The sequence below is a fragment of the Panthera onca genome, chromosome F1 (genome assembly GCF_046562875.1).
Source record: "Panthera onca isolate mPanOnc1 chromosome F1, mPanOnc1 haplotype 2, whole genome shotgun sequence".
In the NCBI taxonomy this organism is placed as follows: Eukaryota; Metazoa; Chordata; class Mammalia; order Carnivora; family Felidae; genus Panthera; species Panthera onca.
Window position 1 is genome coordinate 66,458,933 of NC_138355.1, and position 27,808 is coordinate 66,486,740.

General features: G+C 60.9%; 2 protein-coding genes across 4 annotated transcripts; one reads left to right on the forward strand and one right to left on the reverse strand.

Annotated features, from left to right (window-relative positions):
- Positions 1 to 49: 49 nt before the first annotated feature.
- KLHDC9 (kelch domain containing 9) lies at positions 50 to 1,748 on the reverse strand. The gene is made up of 4 exons (XM_060644509.2): positions 1,211 to 1,748; positions 743 to 902; positions 451 to 649; positions 50 to 331 (listed from the first exon to the last, which is right to left on the reverse strand). Exons 1-4 carry the CDS (start codon positions 1,726 to 1,728, stop codon positions 165 to 167), a joined length of 1,044 nt encoding a protein of 347 aa, XP_060500492.1. The 5' UTR covers positions 1,729 to 1,748; the 3' UTR covers positions 50 to 164.
- A 9,680-nt stretch (positions 1,749 to 11,428) lies between these two features.
- On the forward strand, positions 11,429 to 27,705 carry NECTIN4 (nectin cell adhesion molecule 4). Of its 3 annotated transcripts, none has more exons than XM_078440590.2 (9): positions 11,429 to 11,912; positions 20,196 to 20,555; positions 22,321 to 22,611; positions 23,556 to 23,676; positions 24,566 to 24,714; positions 24,943 to 25,099; positions 25,507 to 25,594; positions 25,981 to 26,055; positions 26,347 to 27,705. In XM_078440590.2, exons 1-9 carry the CDS (start codon positions 11,834 to 11,836, stop codon positions 26,569 to 26,571), a joined length of 1,545 nt encoding a protein of 514 aa, XP_078296716.2. In that variant the 5' UTR covers positions 11,429 to 11,833; the 3' UTR covers positions 26,572 to 27,705. The 3 variants fall into 3 exon arrangements, with proteins under 3 accessions (XP_078296716.2, XP_078296718.2, XP_078296717.2); XM_078440591.2 differs by having other exon boundaries at positions 11,432 to 11,912; positions 25,507 to 25,582; XM_078440592.2 differs by lacking the exon at positions 25,981 to 26,055 and having other exon boundaries at positions 11,431 to 11,912; positions 25,507 to 25,582.
- The last annotated feature ends 103 nt before the right edge of the window (positions 27,706 to 27,808 follow it).

The window sequence follows — 27,808 nt, forward strand, 5'->3', positions numbered from 1 at the left end:
CCTTATTCACTGCCCTCCCCCACCCCCCCAAAAGATTCAGAGACAAATGTTGACTCTCAGATTGAAATTTAATAAGCAGGTGAAATGAGGCAGATCGGTCTGGTGGTAACGCGCCGCGAGTTTGCAACAAAACGGGGGCTTGGCGATGTGTCTTGGCATGTTCTTTAGATAAAAAGGTCCAGGATGCAAACCTGTGGACTAGGCGTCCTGCCATCCTCACCGAAACCCCCAACCAGGTAAAGCTGGTCATTCCAAAGGCAGGTGCGATGGCCCACGCGCTTCAGCCCTTGGTCTGCGCAGGGGAAGTGGAACCACGAAGGAGGGGACCTGCCTGTTGGGGAAGAGCAGAGGGTGCTTATTGAGGCGGTACCGTTTTGGCACCATGGGGCTCCTCCTCGTCTTCCCACCTTCTCCCCACCCTCTTCCCCGCCTCAACCAGCCGGCCCTCACGGGTGTCATAGATGTACAGGTCATTGCAGATGGTGTCTCTGGCTCTGGTCAGAGTTTCTCCGCCAAACAGCACGGCAAAGGGCCCCACCACGGAACACGAGTGATGCCGCAGGCCCCGGGGCCCCTGCCGGGACCCCTGCCCAGTGCTCACAAGCCTGGCAAGCTGCTCCCTCAGACGGGGGGCAGCAGGTGGTTCCTCCTTGCGGGAGAAAGAAGGGGTGTTGGCTGGAGGGATTTGGGCCTCCCAGTTTTTGCCCCTTTCCACCCTAACAAGTTGTGAGTCGACAGGTACCCCAAGCTTCCCGTGACTCCAGTGCCCGGCTACTTCTGGTTCAGCCGAGTTGCAGCCCCCAAAGAGCAGGAGCTGGTGGCCTGGGCGGGGCCCGGGAGTTTGGAGCAGGGCAGCGCAGTGACCCGAGCGTGAGGCTGTGTGACAGCCCTCTTCCTTATAGCTGTGGATATGCAGCAGTTCGGGCCTGAGTTGGGTTTTCTGGAAAATACAAGTGCTGTACTGCCCTTTCCCCAGCCCCTTTCTGTGGTGCCAAGCATGGAAAGGAGGCAGGGACCGAGCAGCGGTCGGATGAGAGAGAGAGGGTAGCAGCGGCAGAGAACGAGCTCGCTATCGTAGTCACGGTGGGTGCGGGGGGAGGCGGGTGCCGGGGTGCGGCTGCGGCCGGAGTGCTTGCGATTCTGTTCCCCTGCGCTTTTCCAGAGCACAGATGAAGGGACGGGGGACGGTGCGGGGCCCGGGGTGCCATACCTGTAGGTGCGGGCGCCGGGGTCCAGCCGTAGCGTGTAGACGCTGCCGTAGCGACGCTGGGTGCGGGTCCCGCCCTCCCGGCCCGCCACCCGCAGCTCGCGGTCGGAGACGCGGGTACAGGTGTGGCTGCTGAGGCCGGCGGGTGGGCGGCTGCCGGGGGCCGCGCTCCACGCCTCCCACGCTCCGCGCTCCGTGTCCAGCGCGGCTACGGTGGCCACGCGGCGCGACCCGTCCCAGCCGCCCACCACGCAGAGCCAGCGCCCGCCCACCGGCGCCGCGTCGTGGTGGCTGCGCCGCGGGCCGCCCCGGGCCCCCAGCCGTACGGCCTGGCCCCCCGCCGGGTCGAAGACCACCGTGTCGCCGCTCGGCTCCGTCGCCCCTCCGGCCGGGAGGCCCCCCACCAGGTAGAAGCGTCCCCGCAGCTCAGTGCAGGAATGGAAGGCCCGCGCCAGGAGCGCGTCCCGGGCCACCGGCCGCCAGGTCCAGCCCGCGCCCCCCGGGGGCCCCGCCAGCGCCATGACCCCTCCCCCCACCTGCCCCCCAGGAACCGCCCGGGTCCCTGCCACGCGCCGCCGTCGCCCAGCAACCACTGCCGCACTGGCAGCGCGACCGGCTGCAAACAGAAGGTCGCAAAGCACCGGTTACCGTGGAGACCGGGAGACCCGGGTAGCTGAGGGAAGGGACGGTGTTGTCACCGCGGCGACGGGAGCTGCGCGAAGTCCAGAACAATCCTGAAAGACTGTCAGAGGGCGGCCAGGTCCTCAGACGGACCCCCGTTATCAAAGCCGCGAGCTGATTTGAGGTGCAGGCGTGGCTCTGCGGGGGGCGACGAGGGACACCCTTTTCCAATTGCACCTGCCCTCCCCCGGGATGAGTCTGGGGGAGGGGAAGAGGGGGCGTGAAAGTGGGAGTCAGGAGACTTGGGTTCTGGTCCCAGCCGTGCCCCTGACTCTCGGGGTGACCGCGGGCACCCTCAGATTTCTCATTTATAAACTGTGCTGTGGGTTTTCTGTCTCAGGCGTCTTGCAGACGACTTTCCCTGCTAGAGGCTGAAGATCCCGGTGGGCTGGGTGGAAGCGTCCTTTCTGTTCTGGCCACTAGAGGGTGGTAGAGCCTGCTGTCAGGGCACACCGCGCGTGCGTGTGTGTGTGCGTGTGTGTGTGTGTGTGTGTGTGTGTGTGTGTGTGTGTGCGCGCGCGCGCGTGTTGGGGGGCGGGGTTGGGTTGGGGGTGAGGGGGAATGCCTGAAACTTGGAGAACTTTCCACTACGGTGTCCCGGGAAGAATAATTCCTTATTTCAGCTCGCCTCATAGGCTTGCAAGGAAACTGAGGTGCTGTGGCATCTGGAACTCGAGGTTAAGGGCAGGGAGTTTCTCCCGAGAAGATCCAGGCCAGCAGCTGCCCAGCCCTGGAAGCTGGAGGGGGGCGTAGTGGGGGAGGGGGCAGAAGAACAGAAAAACAAGCATCTGTTACTCCCTGGTATCTCCCTTTAATTCCAGCCAGGTCCCCTGCCCTTCCTCCTGACTCTGTCCCTCCAGGACCCGGTGAGGGACCAAGAGGCCCGGATCCAAGCTGAGGAGTTTGGGCCCCAGGAGCCAATGCAGACAGATTTCTGCTCCCAGCACAGAAACCGGACGTGTGTCCCCAGCCCTGGGCTGCAAATGCGGGTGATGGCTGCTATCGTCGCCTGTGGTCTCCACACATCAGCTCGTTCCCCATCACGCCCCAGAAATGGAGGCACGAGGGAGACCAGGACTGCAGGCGGGGAGGACCTGTGATTCAGGGGTCTGATGGTGCGCGTCCTCTGAGCACACGTCCTCTGAGCACACAGCATGGCAACAGTATGTGCGGGAAGGCGCGGAGAGACTGGAAGGTTACGAGACCCGTTTCCCACTTGTCCTTGAAGCCGAGAACCAGTAAGAGCTTCGAAAGTCCCCGTCCCCCCCAATTCCAGCTTTCCTGGAGTCTGGCGGAGATGATCCTCAGTTTTACCAGATCATGGTAACGAAATCTCTAGAAAATCCCCAACTGCTAACATCCCCGACTGAAATCTGAAAGCCAGCCTTCTCCCTAAGACTGCTCTGACTGGCTAGCCTCCAACCAGCTAGGATTTAGGCAAGGAGTTGCCTGGGACAAGGGAGGCGGGGTGGTCATTTCACTTAAGCCTTGTGGGCCTATATGCCCATTTTGCCAGACTCCTTTTCTTTTTTTCTTTCCCAAAGATTTAATTTAATTTAATTTAATTTAACTAACTTCCTTCCTTCCTTCCTTCCTTCCTTCCTTCCTTCCTTCCTTCCTTTTTCTTTCTTTCCTTCCTTCCTTCCTTCCTTCCTTCCTTCCTTCCTTTTTCTTTCTTTCTTTCTTAGAGAGAGAGAGCGTGCACTCCAGAGCAGGGGAGGAGTAGAGGGAGAGGGAGGGAGAGAATCTTAAGCAGTCTCCATGCCCTGCATGGAGCCCAGCCGTTGGGCTCGAACACACAAACCGTGAGATCATGACCTGAGCCAAAATCAAAAGTCAGATGCTTAATCGATTGAGCCACCCAGGCGCCTCCAAAGATTTTATTTTTAAGTAATCTCTACATCCGAGGTGGGGTTTGAACTTAACAACCCCAAGATCAAGAGTCACATGCTACTGACTGAGCCCGCCAGGCGCCCCTGGCCAGAGTCATTTTCTGCCTCTCCTGGGTAGAGCCGGGAACTCCCCACCCCAGGGGCCTTTCCAGCTTCTCTCTCACAGCTTTGTGTTCCTTCCCTCAGCTTCCACCCTGGCTCTGAGCCCTCAGCGGTTTGCATTTCGCTTGGATGTAGAGCCTGAACCCCACATCCTCCTTGGTGGTACCCCCTCCAGGGCCATCTAGAAGCTTGAGGTGTTTAGCCACTGCTGTTCCAGACATAGACCCAGGGAAGGAGCTGCTCAGGACTCCCATCTCCTTTGGTTAGTCTGAACCAAGCCCATAGTTTGGAGGAGGTAGAAAAGAGTCTAGGGGAAAGAAAAAGAGAGACGAGGGTGGGAGGGAGGGAGGGAGGGAGGGAGGGAAGAAGGAAGGAAGGAAGGGAGGGAGGGAGGGAGGGAGGAAAGAAAGAGGGAAGGAAGGAAGGGAGGAAAGAAAGAGGGAAGGAAGGAAAGGAGGGAGCCAGAGATGGAGGAAGGAAGGAAGAAATAAAAGACAGGAAGAAAAGAAAAAACACAAGCCAGTCTGCCTTTGTATGACTTATTTTATACCCAGAGCAGCATCTAAAGTGGTCTATGATGACCCTGTCAGTGATCCAGAAGCTGAAGGGGCATTAGGATAAAGTGAAGGGTAGGCCTGACAAAGGACTTTGGGAGAACAGGAGAAGGGCAGCCACAAGGGCCCCTCCTTTTCTGGACCTGCTTTCACCTGCTAATAATATTCCGGGACGATGTCTGTCCAGGGCTGGGGGCTAGGGCAGATCATTCTGAAAGTCTCACAGTCCTGACCTGATCCCATGAGTTTGGTCCCAGTTGGCCATTTCTGGTACAAGGATGCCCGCTGCCCAGCTTCCCAGTCTCAGATGTCTGTCCCAGCCCCAAATCTGTACCCAATCTGTCTTCAGAAAACTCTCTTTTCTCCTTCCCTTAAATTCAGTCTGGCCCTGGAGCCATCCCCGGTTCTCAGCATTGTTCAGGACACAACCGCCCGCCTGCTCAGGACTTGCTCAGTTCCTTCTGCCGATGTGTCCCCGGCTGTGCCACCCTTCAGGCCGGCCCGCACTGCCTCTTCTACTGTCCTCTGACCTTTCTACATTTTTCCCCACAGCTCACTCTGGCCAGTTGTCTTCCTGGCTCCCTGCTTCCCTGGCCCTAATTCTGGTGCTTTGCTCTCAGATCAGCCAGAATAAGGACACGGATAAACAGAAAGGCAGAGGAATGGCTGGGAAAAGAGACCGCAAGAGGCCAGATCTTGAGAGCTCATCCGATTGTAACTGTGACCTGAGCTGGAAGGGGTTTGAGAAAAGGTGGACCTGTCAGCAGACGGAGTGGGGGGTGGGGGGCGGCATCAGTCTAACTGGAGGACGGTGGAGAGATGGGGTAAGGATGGGGAATATCTTGAATTTTTGAAAAAAAAAATTTAAATGTTTATTTTGGAGAGAGAGAGGGTGGGGACAGAGGATCTGAAGCAGGTTCTGTGGTGACAGCAGAGAGCCTGATGCGGGGCTCGAACTCATGAACCACGAGATCATGAACCTGAGCTGAAGTCGGACGCTTAACTGACTGAGTCACCCAGGTGCCCCAAAATTTTGAATATTTAAGGGACTTGGCGGTATTGAAGAGGAAACGTTGTTGGGTCCCACTGTTGAGTGGCTGAAACTCAGGTAGATGAGGACACCTAGGCATTCAGAAACTTCTCTTTAGGGTCTTTGTGTCTCTGCTTCAGGCCTTGTCTCAGCGTCTTTGTCTCCGAATTACGCCCCTCCGTTACTCCGTGTGTGTGTGTGTGTGTGTGTGTGTGTGTGTGTGTGTGTGTGTTTCTGCCCCAACTCCTTTCTTTCTCCAGGTTTCTACCTGGTCTTACTGTGTGTGCCTTGAGATCTGTCACCATTTCCAAGTCTGCTCTTCCCGCCCCTCCCCATCCCCCCCCCCCCCCCACACTGAACAGAGGCAACCATCTGACTTTCCTTCAAGGAGCTCTGGAACCTTCCAGGAGTGACCAGGCTTCTCCCCTTTGGCTGTGTTCTAGACTGTATACTCAGTGTGGGGCCCCTGGGCACAGTCAGAGGGTATATTGATGACTAACGAGGACCCGAGGGAGCTCCGATGTTCGGGGCCTTTTCAGGGAGTAGGATTTCCCCACAGGAGACCTTGGAGGGTGGAGGCCTAGGCCCAGGGAGGGAAGCTGACAGGCAAACGGAGACAGATTCCAGTCTTTACTCCTCTATCCTTTCCGTTATGGACCTGATCTTGCAAACTGTCGCAGGAGGGAACTCGCGCTCTGTTTCCTGATCCCTAGTCCTTTTTTTATGCCACTTCTAGAAATGAAGGAGCAACTGAGGTTCAAAAAGGCTTCGGGGTGATGCTGGAGGGCAGTCACTTAGGGGTGCAAGGGGAAGGCACGCGTGCATCTTGGGGTGTGCGGGGTTGTGGGGGGCGGGGAATGCCCAGCAGGGGAGTGGGGGGCCTGCTCAGCTTGCACCTCTGCCTCCCGGGACTTCTCAAGCTCCCGGCCTCGCTGTGTGTGGGGCTGAAAACCGATGCAGGATGGAGTCCAGGTCTCCCAAGTGTGGCGGGAGCAAGGCCAAGAACGAGTCGTGCTGCCCCAGGACGGCCGGAAACCGGAAGTCCTGGCCCCTGCTTCCTGGGGGCCGGGGAGGGGTGGGGGGCGCAGACCCAGATGGAACCTGGGCGCCCGGGACTGGGCCCCTCGACGGCTGTGACGCGTCCTGGCCTCTGACCAGGGCAGGCACGCGGCTGCTGAGTGCTGGCCATGGAAACAGGCCGGCCGCAGGTCTGAGGCCACCTGGGGCTTGGAGGGGAGAGGAGGAGGGAGCTCGGGTTTACAAGACGGACAGGTGAATGTTCCCAGGCCACACAGAAGGAAGATTGTGCCAACAAACTTCAAAAGCAGATGTGCCCTCAAATTACGGGGAGTCCCCAGCTCCTCCCCGTTCCCCCCTCCCCGCCCCCCCCGTGCCGCGCTCCCCCTTGGCCCCCGTGCTCTGTCAGCTTCGGCCCCTCTCTGCTCCTGTGTCCCCTCGAGAACATCCACCTTTCCCCTCAGGGGCTTCTCCACTCTTCTCGCAGCTCCCAGCCCTTCCAGGCTTCTCCCCGCGCTGGGCCTTCTGGTCTCCTGGATTCACGGGGCCATTTTCCGCTCTGCAGCCGTCCTGCCACCCCCAGCGCCTGGTCCGAGGCGGACACTTGATGGCAGGGCCTCTGGAGGCTTGCTTTCCGCTGGGGCAGCTGCGCCGGGTGGTGACAGGGGCTCAGGCTGATGGCGGGGGGGTGGCTGTCTGGTTTGGACAGGCACCCTGCCCTGGGCATCCAGGCCGCTGTTTGGAGGGGAGCAGAAGCCCCAAAGGCCGGGAGCACCTGAAGGTACCCGTCTGGCCCCTGGGGAGCTCCCCCCATGATTCCCCGCAGCCGGGCTTCCCGGGAGGAGCCTCCGCGGTTGGGATGGAGACTGGGAGGATGCATGGGGAGCACCGCTTGGGGTCCGAGCTCTCAGGACCCTGCCTGCCTTTGCTCCTACTTCCTCCTTTGCTGCTACATCTCTCGCTGCTGCTCCAAAGACTCTGCTCTCCGTGAGGGCTCCGACTCTTGTCCTAGACCTGCCAGCACCCACTTCTAGAGCCTTCTAAAAGGGCCAGCCCATCCAGAGACAGGGGGGTCAAAGAATAAGGGCATCTGTCTCCTACCCCATGCTCGAGGTCCCTGAGTTCACGGTCGTGTATTTGCCGACGCTTGGGGGGTCCAGGGGGTGACAGCCAGCAGGTGGGGCTGCGCACGCGGAGGCCGACTGAGAAACGGAGCCCACGGGCGCGCCTCTAGCTGAGCCGTCGCCCTGGGTGGGTCACCCCAGCTTTAGACCTCTTTAGCGGCAAACAAACCCAGCCCCCTGGGCTCCCAGGGATGTTGTGAGGCAACCAGGAAGTGTGGTTGTCGTTGAAGGACCGGGGCTGGGTACCCGGGATCCCTGGGCCTGCAGAACGGGGCGAATGGGAACAGCAGAGCGCGTGCCAGATGGAACGTTTAGATGAAACCTTCCGGAAAACTGGGTGCCACCATTCTAACAGTGGGCACAGCGAAGCTCCGGCTGCAGGGGTGGGGGGCGAAGGGGTGTCTCCGTGGCAGAAAAGCTCCGGGAACCCCTCCTCTGTGCGGGACCCTCTGTGTGAGGGGGGCAGCCCCGGAAGGAGCAGAAATGAGCTTGAAGCCTCTACCTGAAGGAGCCGCGGTCCCGGGGGACGGAATCAAACCCCTTGTCGGGAACCTTCTGCCACAGTGTCGGTCAGCGCCCCCGAAGCCTCTCTGTGCAAAGTGCAGAAGCCAAGGCGACGAGCGCATCGGAAGCAGCTTCGTGTCGCGCAGGGCCACACAGCGGGGCAGGACTGGGTCGCAGACACGCCGTCCACCCTCGTGCCTCCGACTCGGTCCACTCTGATTGGACTACCCCGTCTCTCCCAAAGCCCAAGGTTCTCCCCCCACCCCGCCCCCGTGTCCGCTCCTCCTCCCCCTCGCTCAGCCTGACCCTCGCTCTCACTCTCCTCGCCACCCCACCCCACCCCTCCTCGTCCCTCCCTGACTCACCTCCCAGTCCCACTGACACAAACAAAACTTTCAGCACGACCCACCCCGACCGGTTTGGCCTAGGTGTGCAGCCTGCCGCGGGGACAGACAGGAGTTGCAAGCGGGTGCCCGGCCACAGGACGGTAAGCATCTGCAGCTCCGCTCGCGGAAACAGCCCTGAGCCTGGACCCTGCACGTGCACGAGGACGCGAAGGGAACGCACGGTGGCGGGACGTGGCGTCTGCCGGCCGACGCGGCCCCCTCCCCCAACGGAGGGGCTCGCGGAGGGCAGGGGCCGTGTGTGCTGCGGCCCCGTCCCCTCCCTGGAGCCTGGTGCTCAGCGGTGCTCACTAAGTGTCCGTAATTGAACTGAGGCAGGCAGGCCTGGTGACGCCGCTCAGACACGTACGCACGTTAACGATGCCACCGCGGCTTGAATTGTTCCCATTCTTCGGGCCCAGAATGTGGGTGGGAGGAAGGTAGGTAGCGAGGCATGAGGGGAATGGGGGTTCGATGGGGAGCAAAGAACGGAGGGCAGGATACCAGGCACTGGCCTAGAAAGGCTTCCGCAGCCAGGATTTTCTTCCAGCCCCAGCCCTAGAATCTGCCTTCCGCAGGACTCATCCCAAAAGAGGGACAGAAAGGCCTGCGTATGAGGGCTTGTCCCCCAAGCGCATGGCCCTTGTGAGACACGCAAGATGGCCCAGGGAGCAGAGAGATTTGGAGACGGATATTTGTTTGGTGAGGGAGGGCAACACTTCGACTTCAACCAGAGGCCTGGCTGGACCACCTTGGGTCCTCGGCCCCAGCGACACCTCGGGCAAGTCCCGCCTCCCGTCAGCTCTCCACATGGCTGGAGCTGGGGGTGAGTGGACGAGGGGCTCACAGACTCCCTGACTGGTTGCACTGGGGCGGGGTTGGGGGCGTATGGTGCATGGGAAGGCTGAGGAGATACGGAACCAGAACTGGAAACCCACTGCTGTCCCCCTGCCCCCCCACCCCATGCCTCGGTTTCTCCGGTGGTTTCCCGGACCAGGAGGGGTGAATCCGTGGGAAGGAAACCGTGCGATAGGATCCGAGGTGTGATAATTATAATTATAATACAGGATGCTCCCCCCTCCCATAGCCCCTGGCCCTACCCCACCCCTGCGACACTGCATCTCAAAGCAGCATCGGGGTGAGGCCGCTTCCCCTGGCACAGGTGGGGACCTGAGTCCTAAAGAGGGGAAGGGGTTTGCCAAGGTGGAGGTGGAGAGGAGCTGGGGAGTTTTGGCATCTGGCCTGGCCCTTGAGGAGGGCCTGCCGGAAATAGCCCTTGAAGAAAGGGTCACTACCAAGGTCACTGCCAGGAGTTGGGGTCATGGTCCTGAGGCCAGGGTTAGAGTCCGGGTGACGGCTCAGGTTCGGGAGAGTCGGGGTGTCCCCTTCCCTGGCCCTCCCTGACCATCCTTTCCACGCTGACATCCATTCATTCACAAACGTGCGCCAGAAGGGACAGAAGTGTGTCCCGTGCGGGCCTGGGCGACTGCGACAAAGGTTATAAAACAGGCCTGACTTTCCAGGAGCTCACAGACTACAGCTGCCCGTCCTGGCCCCTGGTTTCACACGTTTAACTGAGTCCCTGGCACGCAGCAGGCCCCAATCCATGTTTCTTGAAACCGAAGCTTACATTTAGTCAAGGAGATAAGATGTGCACAAATTATGGGCGCACAGGCTATAATAAAGGGACTAGCAGAGGCTGGGGAAGGACAGAGGAAGATCCATTTTGGGTGGGAGGCGCTGAGAAAGCCCCACGGAAGACGTGGCCTGTGAGGGCAGCTTTGAAAGATGAATAAGATTGTGACAGAGTTGGGGGTGTGAGGTGTGGAGAGCACAGTCTAAGCAAAGTGACCCTCCCTTATTGCTCTCGGACCCTGCTTCCTGCCTCCGGCCAGACAAAAGGGTCCTGCTGCAAATTGTAACCTATATATATATATATTTTTTTTTTTTCTTTCCTCATGTTTAGCTCAGTACTTTTTTCCTTTTTTTTTTTTTTTTTTTTTTTTTAGCCCCAGTCTGACAGTGAGCTTGTGGCTCCTGGTCACTCAGTTTTCAGGGAGTTCAGAGCCTGCCCCCATCCTCTGGCTATCCCACATTGGCCAGCAAGGTCTTGTGTCACTTGGCGGCTATATTGTTTGCATCCGGAATGGAAACCCGGGGGCTTACAGGTAGGAAAAAACTTACAGGGATACAGGGGCAGAGTATTTGAAATCGAGCTTGACCTTGCAAAGTCCAGACATGTGGTCTTGTCCCATGACCGTGGGATAAGAGGGTAAAATGACCGTGGAGTGTTGGGCTGGTGCACTTTGGGGACTCCTGGCCAGGTGACGAGGAGGCCTTGAAGTGGAGAGAGGATCCAGCGAGGGAGGCCAGGAACCCGCGGGGCTCATTTCTTGGTCAGTCCATCAGCTTCCATATACGGTGGCATTGGGGACGGTGTCACTTAAGCTCCTTCTCGGGCGTCTTGGAACCAGCCCCCTGTCTGAGGATACAGGCGTCTGAGAAAACCGTGTTCCTACCTAAGCTGTGTGTCCTCCAAGGCCGTTCCCCTCCCTGGGCCTCTGTTCTCACCTAAAGCAAGAGGTATATAGGCCAGTCCCATACTTCCCAGTTCTGGCCCTTCTCTGGTTCTCAGCTTCAAAGCCGAGCCCCTGCAGGAGACTGGGGAACTTGGCAAGGCCCCCGGGAGGCAGCGAGGCTGGCTGGGGTGTGGGATGCTTGGGCTCCTTTCCACCCACAAGGGCCTTGCCCCTGTTCCTCCTGGCCTGGTGCCTCCCTCTTTGAGCCACCCTGGGCCTTTTCCTGCCCCGCCCCCCGCACCCTGCCTCTCCCTCCCCAGCCCCTGCCACACTGCCCGGTGAAGCCTGGAGCTGACGATGGGATCCCCCCCCACCCCCCCCACCCCCGCCCTGCCGCCACCACCACCACCGCCGGGTCCTTCCCTCCTGCCCTCCCTCCCTGGCGCCCATTAGCTAGCCCAGGCCGTGGGGGCGGTGGCTGGTACGTCTTCGTGCCAGGCCCAACCCCCAGAGACGCACCTGTTCTGACCTGCTGAGCAGGTTCCCAGGTTTCTGCCGTCGTCGTTGGCCCCGGCGTGGGAAGCAGCTCTGGGGGAGCTCGGAGCTCCCGATCACGGCTTTTCGGGGGTAGCCGGAGCTGGGCGGGTAGAGGAGGGCTGGGTCCCCAGCAGAGACCCCGGAGGGATAGGCAGGCGAGGCAGTGCCTGAGGACTCCGTGATTTCCTGCCTTCCGGGTCGCGCCCTACCCAGCTCTAGAGCCGGCTCCCAGGGAGAACTCAGGGGACCGTCAGAAACACTGGGCGGCTCTGCCTTTCCACCGATGCCCCTGTCCCTGGGAGCCAAGATGCGGGGGCCCGAGGCCTTGCTGCTGCTGCTGCTGCTGCTGCTATCGTTTCCAGGTAGGACTTGCCCGAACCATCGGGACCCTTGCTTCTGAGCCCGAGCCAGCACAGACACGCACACGCACGCACGCACACGCACACACGGACACACGCACACCTAAACATTCTCTTCCCTTTGACTCTGGACTGAGCAACCAATCTCTCTCTCCCACCCCCACCCCCCCACCGCCGATGGCGCCCCCAGAAGGGCCAGCCTCACTCTTTCCCTTCGCGCCCTCTTCCAGCCCCAGGCCACAGCCCTGCGTCTGGGGGCCCTGCCCGCCTCTGCCACAGCCTTGCCTCAGCCCGGGGAGCGGACGTGTCGACCCAGTGCAGGTGGGGCAGGGAGGTGGCACAGGTGGGGGACCCTCTCACCCCAGGGTTTCCTGGAGGCTCCTTCGCCTGCTCCCGGGGCTCCAGAAGTGCTGACTGGAGCTGGGCTGACTCAGGGCGGAGCTGGTGTCAGCAGTCATCAGGGTGCAGGAAGCCTGATGCCCAGACCGTGGCCAGGGCCCTTCTGTTCCCTTCTCCTTATGAGGTCCTACAGTACCGGCTTTGGAGCACCTGCTGGGAGACAAGGGGGGAGCTGGGGCGCCTTCCCTCGGGCCCCTCTCTTTCCCTGGAGACACTATTTAATGGGGGCGGTGATGCTTAGATGAGGGGAGGTCTAGGGTAGAGTATCTTCTAGATAGGGTGTGGTCTCCTTTTGTTTATTCCCTGTCTCCTCATTTTCTCATCTGGATGCCTTCGGTTACTCCTGTCTAATGTGTATGTAGTAGATGTAAATTACAGGAATTGACAATCTCCAGAGTGGGGAACAGAATGCGTGTGTGTGCGTGTGTCTAAGCATGTGTAGGCACAGTGACACCATAGTGGGATTCCCTAGGCTCTTTCCAGAGTAATGAGTAACTGGGGAATCTTTGTCCTGGGAAGACAGAGCCCTGTCTGGATAGGCCCAGGAGCAAGGAAGTGTCATTGTCCAGCGGGGCCCGGCAGGGATTCCTTCTCCTTCCGTCACCAGCTGAAGCTGTCAGGAGCATGAGGCACAGATGGGGGGTGGGGGGGGGGGCACTGCTCCTGTCTGATCTTATAGTGGAGGGGGGATGCAAGGGCATCGGCCAGTCTCCAGTCACAGGGTCCTGAGCTCCAGCCCCTCTGCTTTCCACCCCTGCCTTAACTCCCATCTTCCAGACAACCCTCCTCACTTGCTCAGGCCCAGAGGGTGGGGTCTGGTCGCTGGGGCCAGAGAACTCGGCAGCCACTTTTCTGGGGGACCTGGCCACCCTTGAAGAGTGGAGCCACAATGTCTCAGGACATGGAAAGGGTCAGAGAGGCCACCGCTCTAACTGCCTCATTTTACAGACAGCAAAACTGAGACAAACAGGCAAGCGACGTCTCAAGACGACTCAGTGTTAGCAGCAAGACCAGGGCGAGTGTCCAGGGTCTCCCAGCCTCCAGTCTGTTAAAGGCTAGTAGGTCTGAGTGTGCACGGGGCACAGCCAGGGGACTAAATGCTGGAGATGTGGTGGCAAACGGGACGTGGTCCTGCCTTCTTTTTCCAGGACGTGAGGCTGTTCTTTCTAAGAGAAGCCCAGGGAAGGGGAGAGGAGACCTCCTGCAGTCAGGGCATCACCCCGACCTTGCCCAATGCCCGATGGACAGGTGCCGTGGCTACAGGGGCACCCTAACTCCAGAATTATCCGGGGTAACTGGGGCCCGGTGAGCCGCCCCCCCCCCCCCCCCATGGCTGCGAGGACCTGCACAGAGCTGGAGGGTGCTCTGAGGCCTGCAGCGCGGGCCCCAGGTTCCCAGCCTGACGACCACATCCACTGCCGCCCCCCTTCTGGCTCCTCTCTGTGGAAGCCCCCAGAAAGCCGGAGGTCTTGCCTCCGAAAGAGCTTTGGGCTGGGAGTCCGGAGGCTTGCGTTGTGGCCCCATTTCTGGTCTCCATTTGCTAGGTGACCTTTGGCAACTAAGAACGTAGACTTCGGCAGCCCACGAGGTGGGACCCCGGGATCTCTATGGGCCTTCCACCTCTGCAGTCCTGTGGCCGTGTGCCTGTCCAGCCGCTGACCGAAGGGGGGTGCTGGGTGCAGGAAGAGGCGGTCAGTCTGGCTGCGGTGATGGCGGGGGGAAGGGTCCTGGCCCATCTCTCAGTGGGGACCAAGGTAGCTTTATGCCGGATGCTGCCTTCCGCCCCTGCCCTGCTGCAAATCAGTGCCCCCCCACTCCTGGGCCATTAGAGCTCTGAGCCCCAGGGCCCTGCCCCACCCCTGACAGGGAGAGGAGCCCAGGCTTGGGAGGTGCCTGACACCACAGTTCTTTGTCTCTCCTTAATGGGATGAATTTCCGGGTAAGGTCCCCTCCCTACTCCCTCCATCTCCTGTCCTGCAGCCGACCGGCTCAAATCTACAGACACCCCTCCAGTGGGATGCTAGTTTCTAGCTCTTTGTCTGGACCCGATTGTAGGGCCAGAGTGTTGGGAGGGGGGGTTGCCCTGAATTCTGTGCCCTCCGAAGATTAGGATCGGCTTTCTACCTGAGGTTAGTTTCCTAGAAAGGGAGGGGCCCCCATCCCTGCTTTTCTGTTCCTGTTTACAGAGGGGGGCAGGCCCTTTCCTGCAGGACCTACCCTAACCCAGGGAAGCCAGAAAGGGAAGCTAGCTTCCCCACCCAAGGTAGCGGGGACTAGGAGAATCACAAGGGAAGCCCCGTGGCCCCAGTGACCTTGGTCCCACCCGGGTGTTTCGCGGGGGCTGGGCTCAGAGGACCCCAGCTACAGAGATGGCGGTGAGGAGTTTGTGGCACAGCGCACGGTCCCAGCTTCTGGAGCATCATCTCGGGGCCCTGGAGTCCTCCAGGCTGAGGAGGACAGCCACTGTAGGGAGCTAGGCCTCGGGAGGAGAGACTGCCTGGGCTTTCCGGCCTCCAAAGCTTACTCTAGCACTGACCAAAGGCTAGCAGAGTAGAAGGCTGGGGGTGGGGTGGGGAGCTGAGTCAGGAGGGAAGGGAGGACAGGAGCCTAGGGGCTGAATCTAAAACCGCACGCGAAGGTCAAGTTCAGAACTGGGGCCGGGCCACCAAGCCTCGTAGAGGAGGGCTGTGAAGGAGGTGGTTTGGATCGTCTCTCTCTCTCCCTGGGACGGGGAGCCTCTGGCCCCAGGAACTTTTCCCAGCGTTTTCTGGCCACCCCCTCCTCGCTTGCCTTTGTAACTGGTGTCCTGAGAGCTGGGTTGATTTGGGGTGGGGCAGAGCTGGCCCCCACTTTGGGGGGAGGTGGCTGGCAGGATTTAGGGGTGCCGGGTGGCTAAGATCTCAGGAGTTTGGGAGAAGCTGAATTCTGGGTCTCCCACCCACAGTGTGGCTGTTGTCGTGACTCAGCCGGGCTCAGACTCTGGCTCCGGGGGGGTTTAGGGGACTTATCTGTGCTGGGAGCTGTGTCTGGGCCAGAGCCGGGCTGCCTCAAGGCCTGTCCTCCCCCCATTGTTCTCAGCTGCCTTTGTGATTGGTGTGGCCCCCCTCCCCAGACACTAATCTGTGGGTGGGCACTTTGCCCGGGTTGGGAAGCTGTCACTAAGCTGGGGGGCTTAGGACGATGGGGGCCAAGTGAGGGACGTGGATGAAGGCAGACGGAGAGTCTCCTGGTTTTCCAGGCTCCTTAGCACCTCCAAGGCCAAGGTTATGGGAGGAAGGGTGGAAGAAAAAAGGGCTTGCCGGGTGGTTGATGTCACCTGTCTTGAATGGGGGGCTTCAGGGCTCCTCCCAGGTTCTTTCTTACCCCAAACACTCCCACCCATTCCAGCTCTGTCTGGTAGAGGCTGCCACTGTGGGGCGAGGGGAGGCAAGAGTTAACAAAGGAGCCTGAGCCCCTGGACCGCTTGGACCCCTCCCCCTAGCCCTAAGCAGGAGTCCCCCCCGCCCCCTCCCTTCCCACCAAACCCACACCAGACAACCCTCACCCCAGGCCCGGAGCTAGAGCTGGTTTTTCTGGTGGTGGCAGCAGCAGAGGCCTGACAGAGATTCCCAGGGAGAGGCCTCCTGGGGGGCCGAGGGAGGTGGTTGGGGGGTCGGGGGAGGGGGGGGAGTCCTTCTAGCAGGAGCCTGAGGAGCCAGGGGAGGGTGAGCCTCTGTTTTGCTCTGCTGAGGAGTCCTTGACGGCAGTTTCCCATCACCTGGAGGGACAGTGACCTCATCTCTGGGTACCTCCGCCTGAGATGAATCTGCCCTCAAGTCTGGGGTGAGGTGGGGAGGGGTGCCTGGCTCCGCTCCAGACGGGCCGCAGAGGCGAAGGGGCAGAGCCAACCCACCACTGACCACGGGCAGCTAAGACAGACAGACACGTGGAAGCCAGGAGGGACCAGCATCAAAACATTTACCCTGTGTTCAGAATTCCGCGGGACGGGAGCGCGCACGCTTGCACACAGATCACTCCGTGGCTCTTGTCTCTGGAGGCAGGCGAGCACAGACACCTTCCTAACGATAACACGTGAGCGCTTAGAAGTGCAAAACACCCCCAAGTTCAGTAAGGAGTCGGCCTCACTTACACCCCGCCAGGCCCTCTCCCAAAGTGATCAGACATTCACACGCAAAAGACTCATGCACAGACTCGTCGCCAGGACCCCTAGATGCAGGGGATACCGAGGGAGAAAGGCCCCTCACAGAGGAAAGCCTCCTTGCCCAACGACGCTGTTATCTGCAGCTGCTAGCCTCAGTTTCCCCTCCTGAGATCAGAGGCCAGGCCCCCCACACAGAGGAAAGCTGGGACCCAGAGAGCCAACCCGGACCAGGAATGGAGGGCCTGTCTGGGAGCGGGCGGGGTACACAGAGGGCAGGGCCCCAAAGAGGCCCGTGGGGGCCTGGCCAGGGGTGGGGGAGGCCGAGGGCAGGGATCCCGTCTGGCCAGTTGGGCCTGTTCTTTCCTTGCGCAAGGTGATGGCTGGTGGCGGCTGTGGCTGGGCCTGCTGCTCTGTGGCGGCATCTGAATCACCAGGGCTCCTGACCAGCGTCCTGTGCTCCCGGGAGGAGGGGTGGGGACGGTCAGAGGGAGGAGTGCCCAGCCAGCAGAGTCCACCAGCCTCGGCGAACAGTTCGCAGCAGAAGGGTCCGTGGGCTTGGCCCCGCCTGGCAACTACATGCCCGCAGGGTGACCTCACCAGGCGGGCGGCGTGTCTCCTTCGCTCTGGTGACATCATCATGCTGACGCCAGGCGGGCACTGGGTGGGGGAGAGAGGCAGGAGGCAGCGCCGGCCTGCCCTGGCCTGGGAGTCTGGGCTTCTGGGTCCAGTTTAGTCCAGGATGGGGATTCTAGAGCCCAAGTTCTCTCCTCCTTCTGTCGCAGCCCCTGTGTGTGTGTGTGTGCGTATGAAGTGTGAGGGGCTGTTGCCCGAAGCTGTGATGCTCCTGGTGAATAGGGGACTTAGGACAATGGGGGGCTGTGGGAGAGGTCCTGAAGGGGCTCTCCTGTTTTATTGGGTTCTTCATCCTGCGAAGCGTGGGCTTGTTGCTCGGCGGTGGGGATCTTGGACTTACGGGGAGGGACGCAGAGGACCGCGACGCGGGCATATGGTCTGTTGTGCCCTAAGGGAGACATATGTTGGGGAAAATGTGGGCGATGGGTTGTGGAGAGGGGCCGGATGGTTGGCAAGCATAGGGATAGGGATGGGAAATACGCCATCCGACGGTGTCCCGTAGAAGGGTCTGAGTGTCCCAGCGGAGCAGGGCTTGTGACCCCTGTGCCTGCGGAAACCAGTGCTTGAAGCAGAGGATGTGCTGGGGCTGAGCCCCCATCTCCAGCCCACCTCCAGCCCTTCCTTGGCAGCCTTGCTCCCTGCCAAGGAGGGGTGCGGGTGGTGAGCCGGACTCCCAGGCCGGGCTGGGTGGGACCCACACCAGCTTAGGCAGGTCAGGGCCCCGGTATCTGGCCCTGCAGGTCTGTCCCGTCCCGTTTGGGTCCTCCCAGCTCCCGACAGCACCCTCCCTCCCTCCACCCCTGCTCACAGGGTCACGGGGACCCCCTTCCTCTGGCCTATGCTCAGCCTCCCCGGAGCCCTCTGGTCCATCCGAGTGGACCACTTCCTCCCTCCATAACTGCCCCATCCAGCCCCGGCCTTCTCCCTGTGAGCGGTCAGAGCTGTTCCCTCTGGCATCGAACCCAGGTAGCCAGCCCAGCCTGCCTCCACCCCGGGCTGCCATGCCAACCCCCTCCCTGTCTGCCCAGCCCAGCCCAAGGTTCATTCCTGCTCGCTCTACCTTTTCCTTCTTCTCCCTGTCTCTCTCTCTCTCTCTCTCTCATTCATTCATTCATTCATTCATTCAATAAACATTCATCGAGGTCCCCTTATGTGCCAAGAAGGCAGACCACCTGCCACTGAGCCCTAAGTCAGAAAACCGTGTTTCCCTATGTGATGTGAGACCCAGCTTCTTCTCTTGGGCAGCTCCGTCCGGCGGGAGAGGCAGACGGGAAGCGCCCAAATGCAATCCAGGGGGGATACAGTACGGTGGCGAGGTCAGAGCAGGGCGCTAGGGCAGGACGGAGCGAGGGCCCCTCATTCTGCCTGAGGTGGGGGTGGGGTGGCGGAGGAAGCGTTGTCTAAGCGGAGTCTAAGGCTGAGTAGGAGTCATCCCTCCAGACACCGGGAGGAGCACCTCCCGGGAGGGGCCCAGGTGAGCCAGGCATGTGTGGCCAGAGGCAGGGGCTGCGCGCTGCGGGGCGTTGCTGGATATACATCCCAAGGCAGAGAGCTCTTGGCTTCCCAGAGAGAACCCTCCCTCTGCCCCCAGCCCTGCGTTTCACATGCCTTATTCCACGAATTTATTTATTCCTCCTGGACCCTGAGTTTCCCCAAGCCCCGCCCCCCCTCTACGTCACTCATCCTGGAACCGGTAGGAGTTGTCTTTGTCCGGCCTCTCTTTTCTCTCTCTCTCTCTCTGGTCAGTGATCAAATCCTGCTGAGGGTCCTCCAGGACTGTCCCCTCCTCCCTGTCCCACAGCATGAAGGGTTCCTAGAGAGTCTCGGGGCTTCAGTCTCCCTGCTTTCCAGCCGGAGGGCACACAGCCACTGGCCTCTTGCCGCAGTGATGGCTCCCCATGAGTTCCTTCCCCTGGTGTGCAAGGCCCAAGCACGTGTACCTGTCCTGCTGGACGCACACCGCCTGCCTTAGGTGCGTCCTTTCCGCCCTGCTTCCTGAGCCAGCCAGCCTCTCCACCCCTCTGGGTCCCTCACCTGGAATCCCTTTCCGGGGTCTCCCCCTCCTGGTCCTACCCAGCTCATGCACGAGGCCCTCCCGCAGGACGCGGGTCCACGGTGACTGTCCCATCCCCCAAGTGGCCTGCAACACACCCCTGAGCACTAAATCAGAGACCGTCACGCCTTTCCATACACGTCCACAAAATGTGTCTCCAGACCTCAGGTTCCATGAGGACAAGACAGGAAAGGGATCCTTCTTTGAAAACAAGGTGACCTGATAGATGCCCCTGGGTGCTGCGTGCTGTCCTTGTCGATGCACAGAACGCTCGCCCTTCCCCGCTGGTCCCCGTCTCTGCCCCTCTGATTCCGGCTCGCTCGCCACCGTTCTGACCCTGTCGCTGGGTGTCTGCCCTGACCTCATCTCTCTGGGCTTCTGACCTGGGGCCTTTCTGTCTTCAGTGACTTGTCATTCCTGTCTCTGAGCCTCCGTTGCGGCCATTCCTCCCACAGAGAAGGCCTGCTCTCTGGGAATCCAGATCGGTCATCTTGAAGCCATGAAAAGAATGTTCCGAAGGGCCCCTTTCGCCCCCTACGTGCCCCATCCCAGCCGCCAGCTGCCTTCCATCCCTGCCTCGTCTCCCGGCCACACTTCCTGAAAGCGTTCACTTTCCCCCCCGCCCCCGCCCCCTCCTTGGTGGGTTGAACCTTCTGTGAAGGTTTGCCCAGGGCTTCCCCGGTCTCTACGCCCAAAACCCATTTTCGTGAGAGGACTGGGAACTCCCTGAGGGCGGAGGCTGCCTCTCTCCAGCTGCAGCCTCCACACTCCTGGGCTGGGAGAGGGTGTGGCTCTCCCACCCGGCGTCCCCGTGGCCTTAGGCAAGTCGCTTCCTCTCTCTGGGCCTCAGTTTCCTCATCTGTCAAATGGCGATAATAACGCCCACCTCGGGAATGCTGTGTGGATCTAATGAGGTAATGGACTGAACGCGCTTGGCAAGCAGAAAGTGCTCCAGGAGTTCCGGTGGCCTCCTCGCCCCCGGGCGTCTGCATCAGGAAGTGCTCCCCCCGGGGTTCCCGCCGCGCCCCTAATCTAGGCTGCTCCTGTCTGCCCCCTGCAGGCCGCTGCCGGGCGGGCGAGCTGGAGACCTCGGACCCGGTGACCGTGGTGCTGGGCCAGGACGCCAAGCTGCCCTGCTTCTACCGAGGGGAGCCCGGCGAGCAGGTGGGGCAGGTGGCGTGGGCTCGGGTGGACGCGGGCGAGGGCGCCCGGGAGCTCGCGCTGCTGCACTCCAAGTACGGGCTGCACGTGAGCGCGGCCTACGAGGGCCGCGTGGAGCAGCCGCCGCCTCCACGCAGCCCCCTGGACGGCGCCGTGCTCCTGCGCAACGCGGTGCAGGCCGACGAGGGCGAGTACGAGTGTCGCGTCAGCACCTTCCCCGCAGGCAGCTTCCAGACGCGGCTGCGGCTCCGCGTGCTGGGTAAGTGGGGTGCCGGGCGCACGGGGCCACCAGGCCCTCGCCCGCGGCTTCGCAGGCGAGAGCGGGGGTGGGGGGCGCCGAGAGGCGTGGGGCAGCGGGCGAGCGGGAGTAAGAGGTGGGGTCCCGTAGGGGTGAGGGAGCCCGGCGCAGCCCATCCTCCCACCCAATCCAGAAATTCCCTCCGAGTGACCTCAGCAGCTTGCCACGCACACAGCGGTCAGCCTGGGGGAAGAGTCCACGTAATAGAACATTCTTCTGTGGACTTGCACCACCCTCCCTGGTCGCTGTCGCCCTCCGAAGCAAGGTGGCACAGGCTCATTCTCTCCCCTGCCCGCGAGCCTTTCAAAGAGCTGAGGACCTTTGCCATTCCCCACGCCCACCCCAGCCCCCAGTCTCCTCTTCCGGAAGTTACACTTACTAGTTCCCGCAGTGGTTCTACCAAAGGCACTCCTTCGCAGCCTCCCTGGCCATCGACGATTTTAAAATGTGGGGCTGAGATATGAACCACGGGGACCCAGCCCCCAACGGGCGTGGCTGTGCCTGACCAGTGGGGCTCATACCTTTCCTGGTCTGGACCTTCAGTGAATGTGGCTGGAGATCACAATCACCTTTTATTTTACCTTATTTTATTTTTATTTGTTTATTTTGAGAGAGAGAGAGAGAACGAGCGAGCGCCTGCACCTGCCTGGGAGGGGCAGAGAGAGGAGACAGAGAGTCCCAAGCAAGCAGGCTCTGCACCAGTCAGGGTAGAGCCTGATGCGGGGCTCGATCTCAGACCGTGAGATCATGACCTGAGAGCCAAAGTCAAGAGGCAGACGCTCAACCAACTCAGACACACAGGCGCCCCTCACCATCACCTTTCTTTTTTTTTTTAATTTTTTTTTTTAACGTTTTATTTATTTTTGAGACAGGGAGAGACAGAGCATGAACGGGGGGGGGGGGGTCAGAGAGAGAGGGAGACACAGAATCTGAAACAGGATCCAGGTTCTGAGCAGTCAGCACAGAGCCCGACGCGGGGCTCGAACTCACGGACCGTGAGATGGTGACCTGAGCCCAAGTCAGACGCTTAACCGACTGAGCCACCCAGGCGCCCCCACCTTTCTTTTAAACCACCATTTTGCGCTGTGGGCCCTTGTGGTCTATGGATGCCCTAGACCTATGGTCTACTTAAGGCTTTTGCATTTTGTGCTTGAGCTGTTCATGTCAAGAAGATAGAAATAAAGAACCTTCTTCAGTTTCCCTTTATCTGCGTGGAACTTAGTAACACTAGCCTTGGGGGTGAAAATCCTGAGTGTGAATCTGGGCCCCATCCTCCAACAGCTGACCATCTGGGACAAATCCTCTAACCTCCCCAACGCGCCGGTGTCCTGACTTGTAGAACAGGGGTAGGGATGCCCACCTTGCTGGCCCGCCGGCAGGATTAATGAGACAACATCGATCGAGTGTTTAGCACGATACCCGGCACATAATAAGTGCTCACTAAGTGCTGGCTATTATTATTAGCACAGAGATGTTATCTGGTCAGCTTTTTATTTACTTCATCATTTTTTATTAAAAAATGATCCCTGCTCGTTGTAAAAAAAAATTTTAAAAATCAAAACAATGGAGAAAGCTGAAAGCCTACCACTCATCTGGTGGTGTCCACATTGGTGAGATAAGACAACGAACAGGGCCTGGAAATGTTTCCCTGCAAGACCGAGCTGGGACGGGCCAGGGCCTCCGGACGGGTGTGCAGACCGTGACCCCTGCCTCCTCCCCCCTGCAGTGCCTCCCCTGCCCTCACTGAACCCTGGTCCGGCGCTAGAAGAAGGCCAGGGCCTGACGCTGGCAGCCTCCTGCACGGCAGAGGGCAGCCCAGCCCCCAGCGTGACCTGGGACACAGAGGTCAAGGGCACCGCGACCAGCCGCTCCTTCAAGCACTCCCGCTCAGCTGCTGTCACTTCGGAGTTCCACCTGGTGCCCAGCCGCAGCATGAATGGGCAGCCACTCACCTGCGTGGTGTCCCATCCTGGCCTGCTGCAGGACCAAAGGATCACCCACATCCTCCAAGTGGCCTGTGAGTACTTGAACCTTGGGTAGAGACTCACCAGTCTGGCCAGGCTGGATCGTGAAAGGCGGCCTCGTGTGGCCGGGAGACCCCTAGTGCAAAGGTCGAAGACCAGGAGGCCGTCCCGGATGACCTTGACAGATCACTCAGACCTCTCTGGCCTTTGGTGTCCCGTTTACAAAGGGGGTTGTCCTACGCCACAGGGTTGTGGGGAGAATCCGGTATAAACACAGACTTGAAAGCACTGTGTGACACACACGAAGAGAGACAGCTTCGGGCCCCACAGCTTGACCCTGGTTCTGGTCGGACAGGCCCTCTTTCTGCCGTGCACCGGCTGTTAGTCAATCTTGTCCGTCTTCATTTTCCTCCGCAGCAGGAGTATAATTACATGAACTTTACAGGGTTCCGATGGGAATTAGAAACCACGAACGCAAAGCATCTCACACGACGCTGAGTGCTTGAATGGTCCTCAGTCCGCAGCAGATACCGTTTTCCCAGCACTAAGCTCAGAGCCTCTCCGGGCACAGGGCTGTTTTCTATTCATACGAACCCAGCATTTGGCACAAAGTAGGCCCTCGGCAAATGTTTGTCAAGGAAATGTAGAGACAAGTAGGATGCTTACGTCTTTGGAGAATCAGGGAGCATTGACGGAACACCTGTTCCGCGACCAGCACTGTGCCGGGGGGACCACAGGGGATTCCGAAAAAGCGTGACTCTTTGCTGAGGGACTTCTAGGCTCGTTGCCCGGACAAACCACAGTGGGCTCTGAGCTCAGAGCTCCACACGGGAGCCGGGGGGGGCCAGGACCCGGCGGCCAGGCTGGGCTGGGCTGGGTTTGGAAGCAGATGAGAAGGACAGAGAAGGGCAGGGTGGGGCCCGAGCAGGGGGCCCCTGGAGGAGCAGATGATGGAAAGCCTCATTCCCCTTCTTCCTCCTCCCTCCTCCCACTCCAGTCCTCACCGAGGCCTCTGTGAGGGGCCTCGAAGACCAAAAGCTGTGGCAGGTGGGCAGAGAAGGGGCTACCCTCAAGTGCCTGAGCGAGGGATACCCTTCTCCCTCGTACAACTGGACACGGTAAGGGCCTGGCCCCGGGGGGAGGGCCTCGCTTGCGGCCAGGGTCCTTCCCTCGCAGGGCTGCCGTGTCCTCATTAGGGGCTGGGACGGTATATTCTGGACCCCGGATAAAGTGGGGCACGTGTTCAGGCCCACTCAAGAATACGCGTGGTCACCAAATATCACGATGGGCTTGCAGCCGGGGGCCCACGATGCACGCGGTCGTTGGGAGGGAACAAGCTAGTAAGTCCTTGGCTTTTCCCCCTAACTCTTCAATCGCGAGGCATAGCGCAAGATTTAAATATTAATGTTTTATATGTTTACGTGAGTACCTGAGGCGGAGAGGACAAAAAGGCACTGCTGTGATCTTGTAAGACCCTTGGAAGCACCTTAGAAGTGCCAGCCGCCCGCCTCTGCCGGTTCCTTGGCTTTTTCCCGGGTCTCAGGTGTCCAGGGGGTTGGGGAGGGGTCAGGTGCACACGTGTGTGAGCCCCCGACAGGCACATTCTCACACGTGAGCGGATGAACCGTGCGTGTGGCCTCGTGCGTGCCCCGGGCTCCGTTCAGGTCCCCTGCCACGCAATGTCGTGGGTGTTGGGGCCTGCGGTCACACTCTCCCAGTCCGTCTGAGCCCAGAGAGGGACGGGGTGTCCTGCGGTGTGGACCTCATACCGTGTCTCCCTGGTACCCAGTGCCGGGTGACGTGTGTGTGTGTGTGTGTGTGGGGGGGTGCCCGGGTCAGCCTGGGCGGCAGGGAGCAGGGGCCTCTGCCCAGACCTGCCCGGGGGAGGGAGGGGCACCGTGGGAACAGCCAGCGGCTCGGGTGACGTCACGGGGGCGGGAGGGGAGAGCTGCCCGGGCACGTTGGGTGGGGGCAGCCTCGGGCCGCCGCAGCCTCCCTGTCGTCCAGGTTGGACGGGCCTCTGCCCAGCGGGGTGCGAGCGGAAGGGGACACTCTGGGCTTTCCTCCGCTGACCCCCGAGCACAGCGGCATCTACGTGTGCCACGTCAGCAACGAGCTCTCTTCGAGGGATTCCCGGGTCACTGTGGACATCCTTGGTGAGCACCGGGGCAGACACGGGGGGGGGGGGGGGGCCTGGCCGAGAGCCTGGAGGGGCAACGGTGACAGAGAGGGTGAGCTGGGGGCGGGGGCGGTGGGGGGGGTGCTGGACCGCGTGTATTTTGCAGAGGGGGTGGTTTGGGGGGTGTGTTGGGAGGACACGGGGGCAGGGTTGGGGAGGGCGGGGGTGTGGGCAGCCCCCCCAGACCGAGGCCTGTCTCCCGCAGACCCGCAGGAGGCCCCCGGGAAGCAGGTGAACCTGGTGTCGGCCTCAGTGGTGGTGGTGGGCGTGATCGCCGCACTCTTGTTCCTCCTGCTGGTGGTGGTGGTCGTGCTCATGTCCCGGTACCATCGGCGCAAGGCTCAGCAGATGACCCAGAAATAGTGAGTCGTGGCCGCTGGGGGGGGCGGAGCTAAGCTGGGGGCAAAGCCAGGGGGCTGAGCGGGAGGTGGGGGCCGGCACCCAGGAGAGAGGGGAGGCGGGCGGGGGGGGTGGTGCTGATGGCTGGGGAGCTCATGGACCGGAGCTGGGCAGGGTCCTTCGGGGAGCCAGGGGGGCTGGGGCCACAGCTGAGTCGGTGGGGAGGCCCAGATCCACGTGCCCGGGTATCCCCAAGCACACACACCCTAGCGGGGCTCACGCTCGCTCTGCAGCCACTCACTCACACTGGGGGGGGGGGGGGACAGCACAGCCCCCACACCCTCCAGCCCCGGCTCACATAGGCTCTTGGCCTGCCCACCTTGGGAGCCACCAGTACCCTCAGCTCCTAACAAGGGCGTGTCTTTCCCAGTGAGGAGGAGCTGACCCTGACCCGGGAGAACTCCATCCGGAGGCTGCACTCCCATCACTCGGACCCCAGGAGCCAGGTGTGTGCCAAGGTCGGGTGCATCTGGGAGCGGGATGGGGGAGGGGAAGGGTGGGGAAGAGAGGTGGGGGGAAGGGGGGCTCGGGGGGCCCTTCTGCAGACGAGGAGGACAGACAGCCCTCGGCCAGGTCTGGCCACTGACTCGTGGCCTGGGCTGGGAGTAGAGCTGTTTTGGGGTCCACTCTGGGTCCACCTGGCCCCCCTTTAGCACTGGCCCCCGGGGCTGCTCGGGGAAGCCGCCGTCAGCCCTGGCTCCAGGGTGGGGCCGGGTGGGGGGGCGAGGACGGGCGTCAGGGAGAGCAGACAGGCAGACAGGTGGACAGGTCGGGTGGGGGGAGAGGTGATGACGGAGGAGGCTGAGCCCTGTTCTGACTCCTCCCCCATGTCCGGGCCCCACAGCCGGAGGAGAGTGTAGGGCTGAGAGCCGAGGGCCACCCCGATAGTCTCAAGGACAACAGTAGCTGCTCTGTGATGGTGAGGCCCCCCGGCCCCACCGGCGTCCCCACCACTGTCCTCAGGCCCCTCTCCTGCTCGGGGATGTGGCGCGCCAGCCGCCCCTCACCAGACCCTCTGTCTCGGGCCCGGCACCTCGGCTGTGCCTTTGTTCACCTGTGGCTCTCCTTCCCCCCACTCCGCGCCTGACGCTCATTCCTGGCCCCTGTGTCTGAGCCCCTGACCTCTGACCCTACGGCTCCCCACCCGGCCCCCCTCCCGTCTGGCTCCCCTGCCTCGGTTCCTGACTTGCCCTCTGCCCTTGGCGTCCAGAGCGAAGAGCCGGAGGGCCGTAGTTACTCGACGCTGACCACGGTGAGGGAGATTGAAACCCAGACTGAACTGCTGTCTCCAGGCTCCGGGCGGGCAGAGGAGGAGGAAGATCGGGACGAAGGCATCAAACAGGCCATGAGCCATTTCGTCCAAGAGAACGGGACCCTGCGGGCCAAACCCACAGGCAATGGCATCTACATCAATGGGCGGGGGCATCTGGTCTGACCCAGGCCTGCCTCCGTCCCCTAAGCCTGGCTCCTTCTGCTGACCTGGGGATTTCTGTTCGGGGAGAGGGGGCTCTCTAAACACCCTATTTCTTCAGGAAGATGCTCCCCATCCCGACTGCTCAACCTTTTCCTCCAGCCCCTCTGTTCGACAAAGGGGGGGCTCTGCTGGTTGAGTCCTTCCCTGTGTGTGTGTGTGTGTGTGTGCGCGCACAGATCACCGTGTGCATGTGTGAGCGTTCGCTGACCTTGTGCCTGTGCGGGGGTGATGTGCCCGTGCTTCATGTCAGCCTCCAAGTGAACTGTGGTGGGTTTGCTGGCGTGTCGTGTGGCTGCGTGACCTCTATCTGTAAGCGCAGGTTATCTCCTCGGACCCCAGAGCAGTATTAATGACGCAGAGGTTGGAGGCGAGAGGTGGAGACGGTGGGCCAGACGCAGGTGCACAGGCCAGAGCTGGATTCTGGCCTCCTCTGAGCTGGGGAGCTGGGCTCCCTCCACTTGAAAGCCAGCGGGGGCAAGCGTGAAGCGGCCAGCTCAGGGGCCTGCCAGGCTAACCCTGTTCGGGAAGAAGCCCCTGGCCCTCTGGTGGCCTCTGGTGGCCTCTGGGCCCTGCTGCACCTGCCTATTTTCTATAAATAGACCTGCTGGGGGAGTTTCTGTAGGGAATACTGCTCCGAATACTGTAATAAGAGACACAAAAATTTGAATTTCTTTCAAATTGTCTTTGAAAGAAAATTTGCGCTGCCTCTGGATGTTGGTTATTGCTTGGACTGCTTGGAGTATGACTAGCCGACAACCCTGGGAGTCAGCCACTGGTCAGCCACCCCCCTCCCGGGAGACCAAGAGACTGTGCTCAGACCCCAGCAGGGGGCCAACGCCCATGGTTCTGAAAGGTGTTCCTGCTAAGACACTTTAATTTAGGCAGCCTCTTGGGAGGGAGCCTGGAGTTGTGGAGTCTGAGTCAACGGTGTGAGCCCCTGGGTCAGGGGCTGCAGGAGGACAGGGTGGGGTCCCTGGCCCTAGAGGCTCCCCGGTCCCTTCCCTACCGCGTCTTTTTTCTTAGTTGTGTCCCCAGTTGTTTGTGGTCCCTTGGGGGGGAGGTGCGGGGACTGGGTGACAAGGGCTCCTGGTTCGGAGTTGGTGTAAGGGAGAAAGGGTCGTGATTACGGACCAGGGCAGAGGGGGGTCAGGTGGGGCAAAGCTGCCGCTGGAGGCAAGAATGTCTCCTTTCCCCCAGG

What these genes read in the sequence shown, in the direction of transcription:
- KLHDC9 (XM_060644509.2), bottom strand. Translation starts at nt 1,728, where the DNA reads ATGGCGCTGGCGGGGCCCCCGGGGGGCGCGGGCTGGACCTGGCGGCCG. An exon ending in CCCGGCGCCCGCACCTACAG is followed by an intron (nt 903 to 1,210) that starts GTATGGCACCCC and finishes GCATATCCACAG; the next exon opens with CTATAAGGAAGAGGGCTGTC. An exon ending in CCTGTACATCTATGACACCC is followed by an intron (nt 332 to 450) that starts GTGAGGGCCGGC and finishes CTTCCCCAACAG; the next exon opens with GCAGGTCCCCTCCTTCGTGG.
- NECTIN4 (XM_078440590.2), top strand. Translation starts at nt 11,834, where the DNA reads ATGCCCCTGTCCCTGGGAGCCAAGATGCGGGGGCCCGAGGCCTTGCTG. An exon ending in GGAGCCAGGTGTGTGCCAAG is followed by an intron (nt 25,595 to 25,980) that starts GTCGGGTGCATC and finishes CGGGCCCCACAG; the next exon opens with CCGGAGGAGAGTGTAGGGCT. An exon ending in ACAGTAGCTGCTCTGTGATG is followed by an intron (nt 26,056 to 26,346) that starts GTGAGGCCCCCC and finishes CTTGGCGTCCAG; the next exon opens with AGCGAAGAGCCGGAGGGCCG.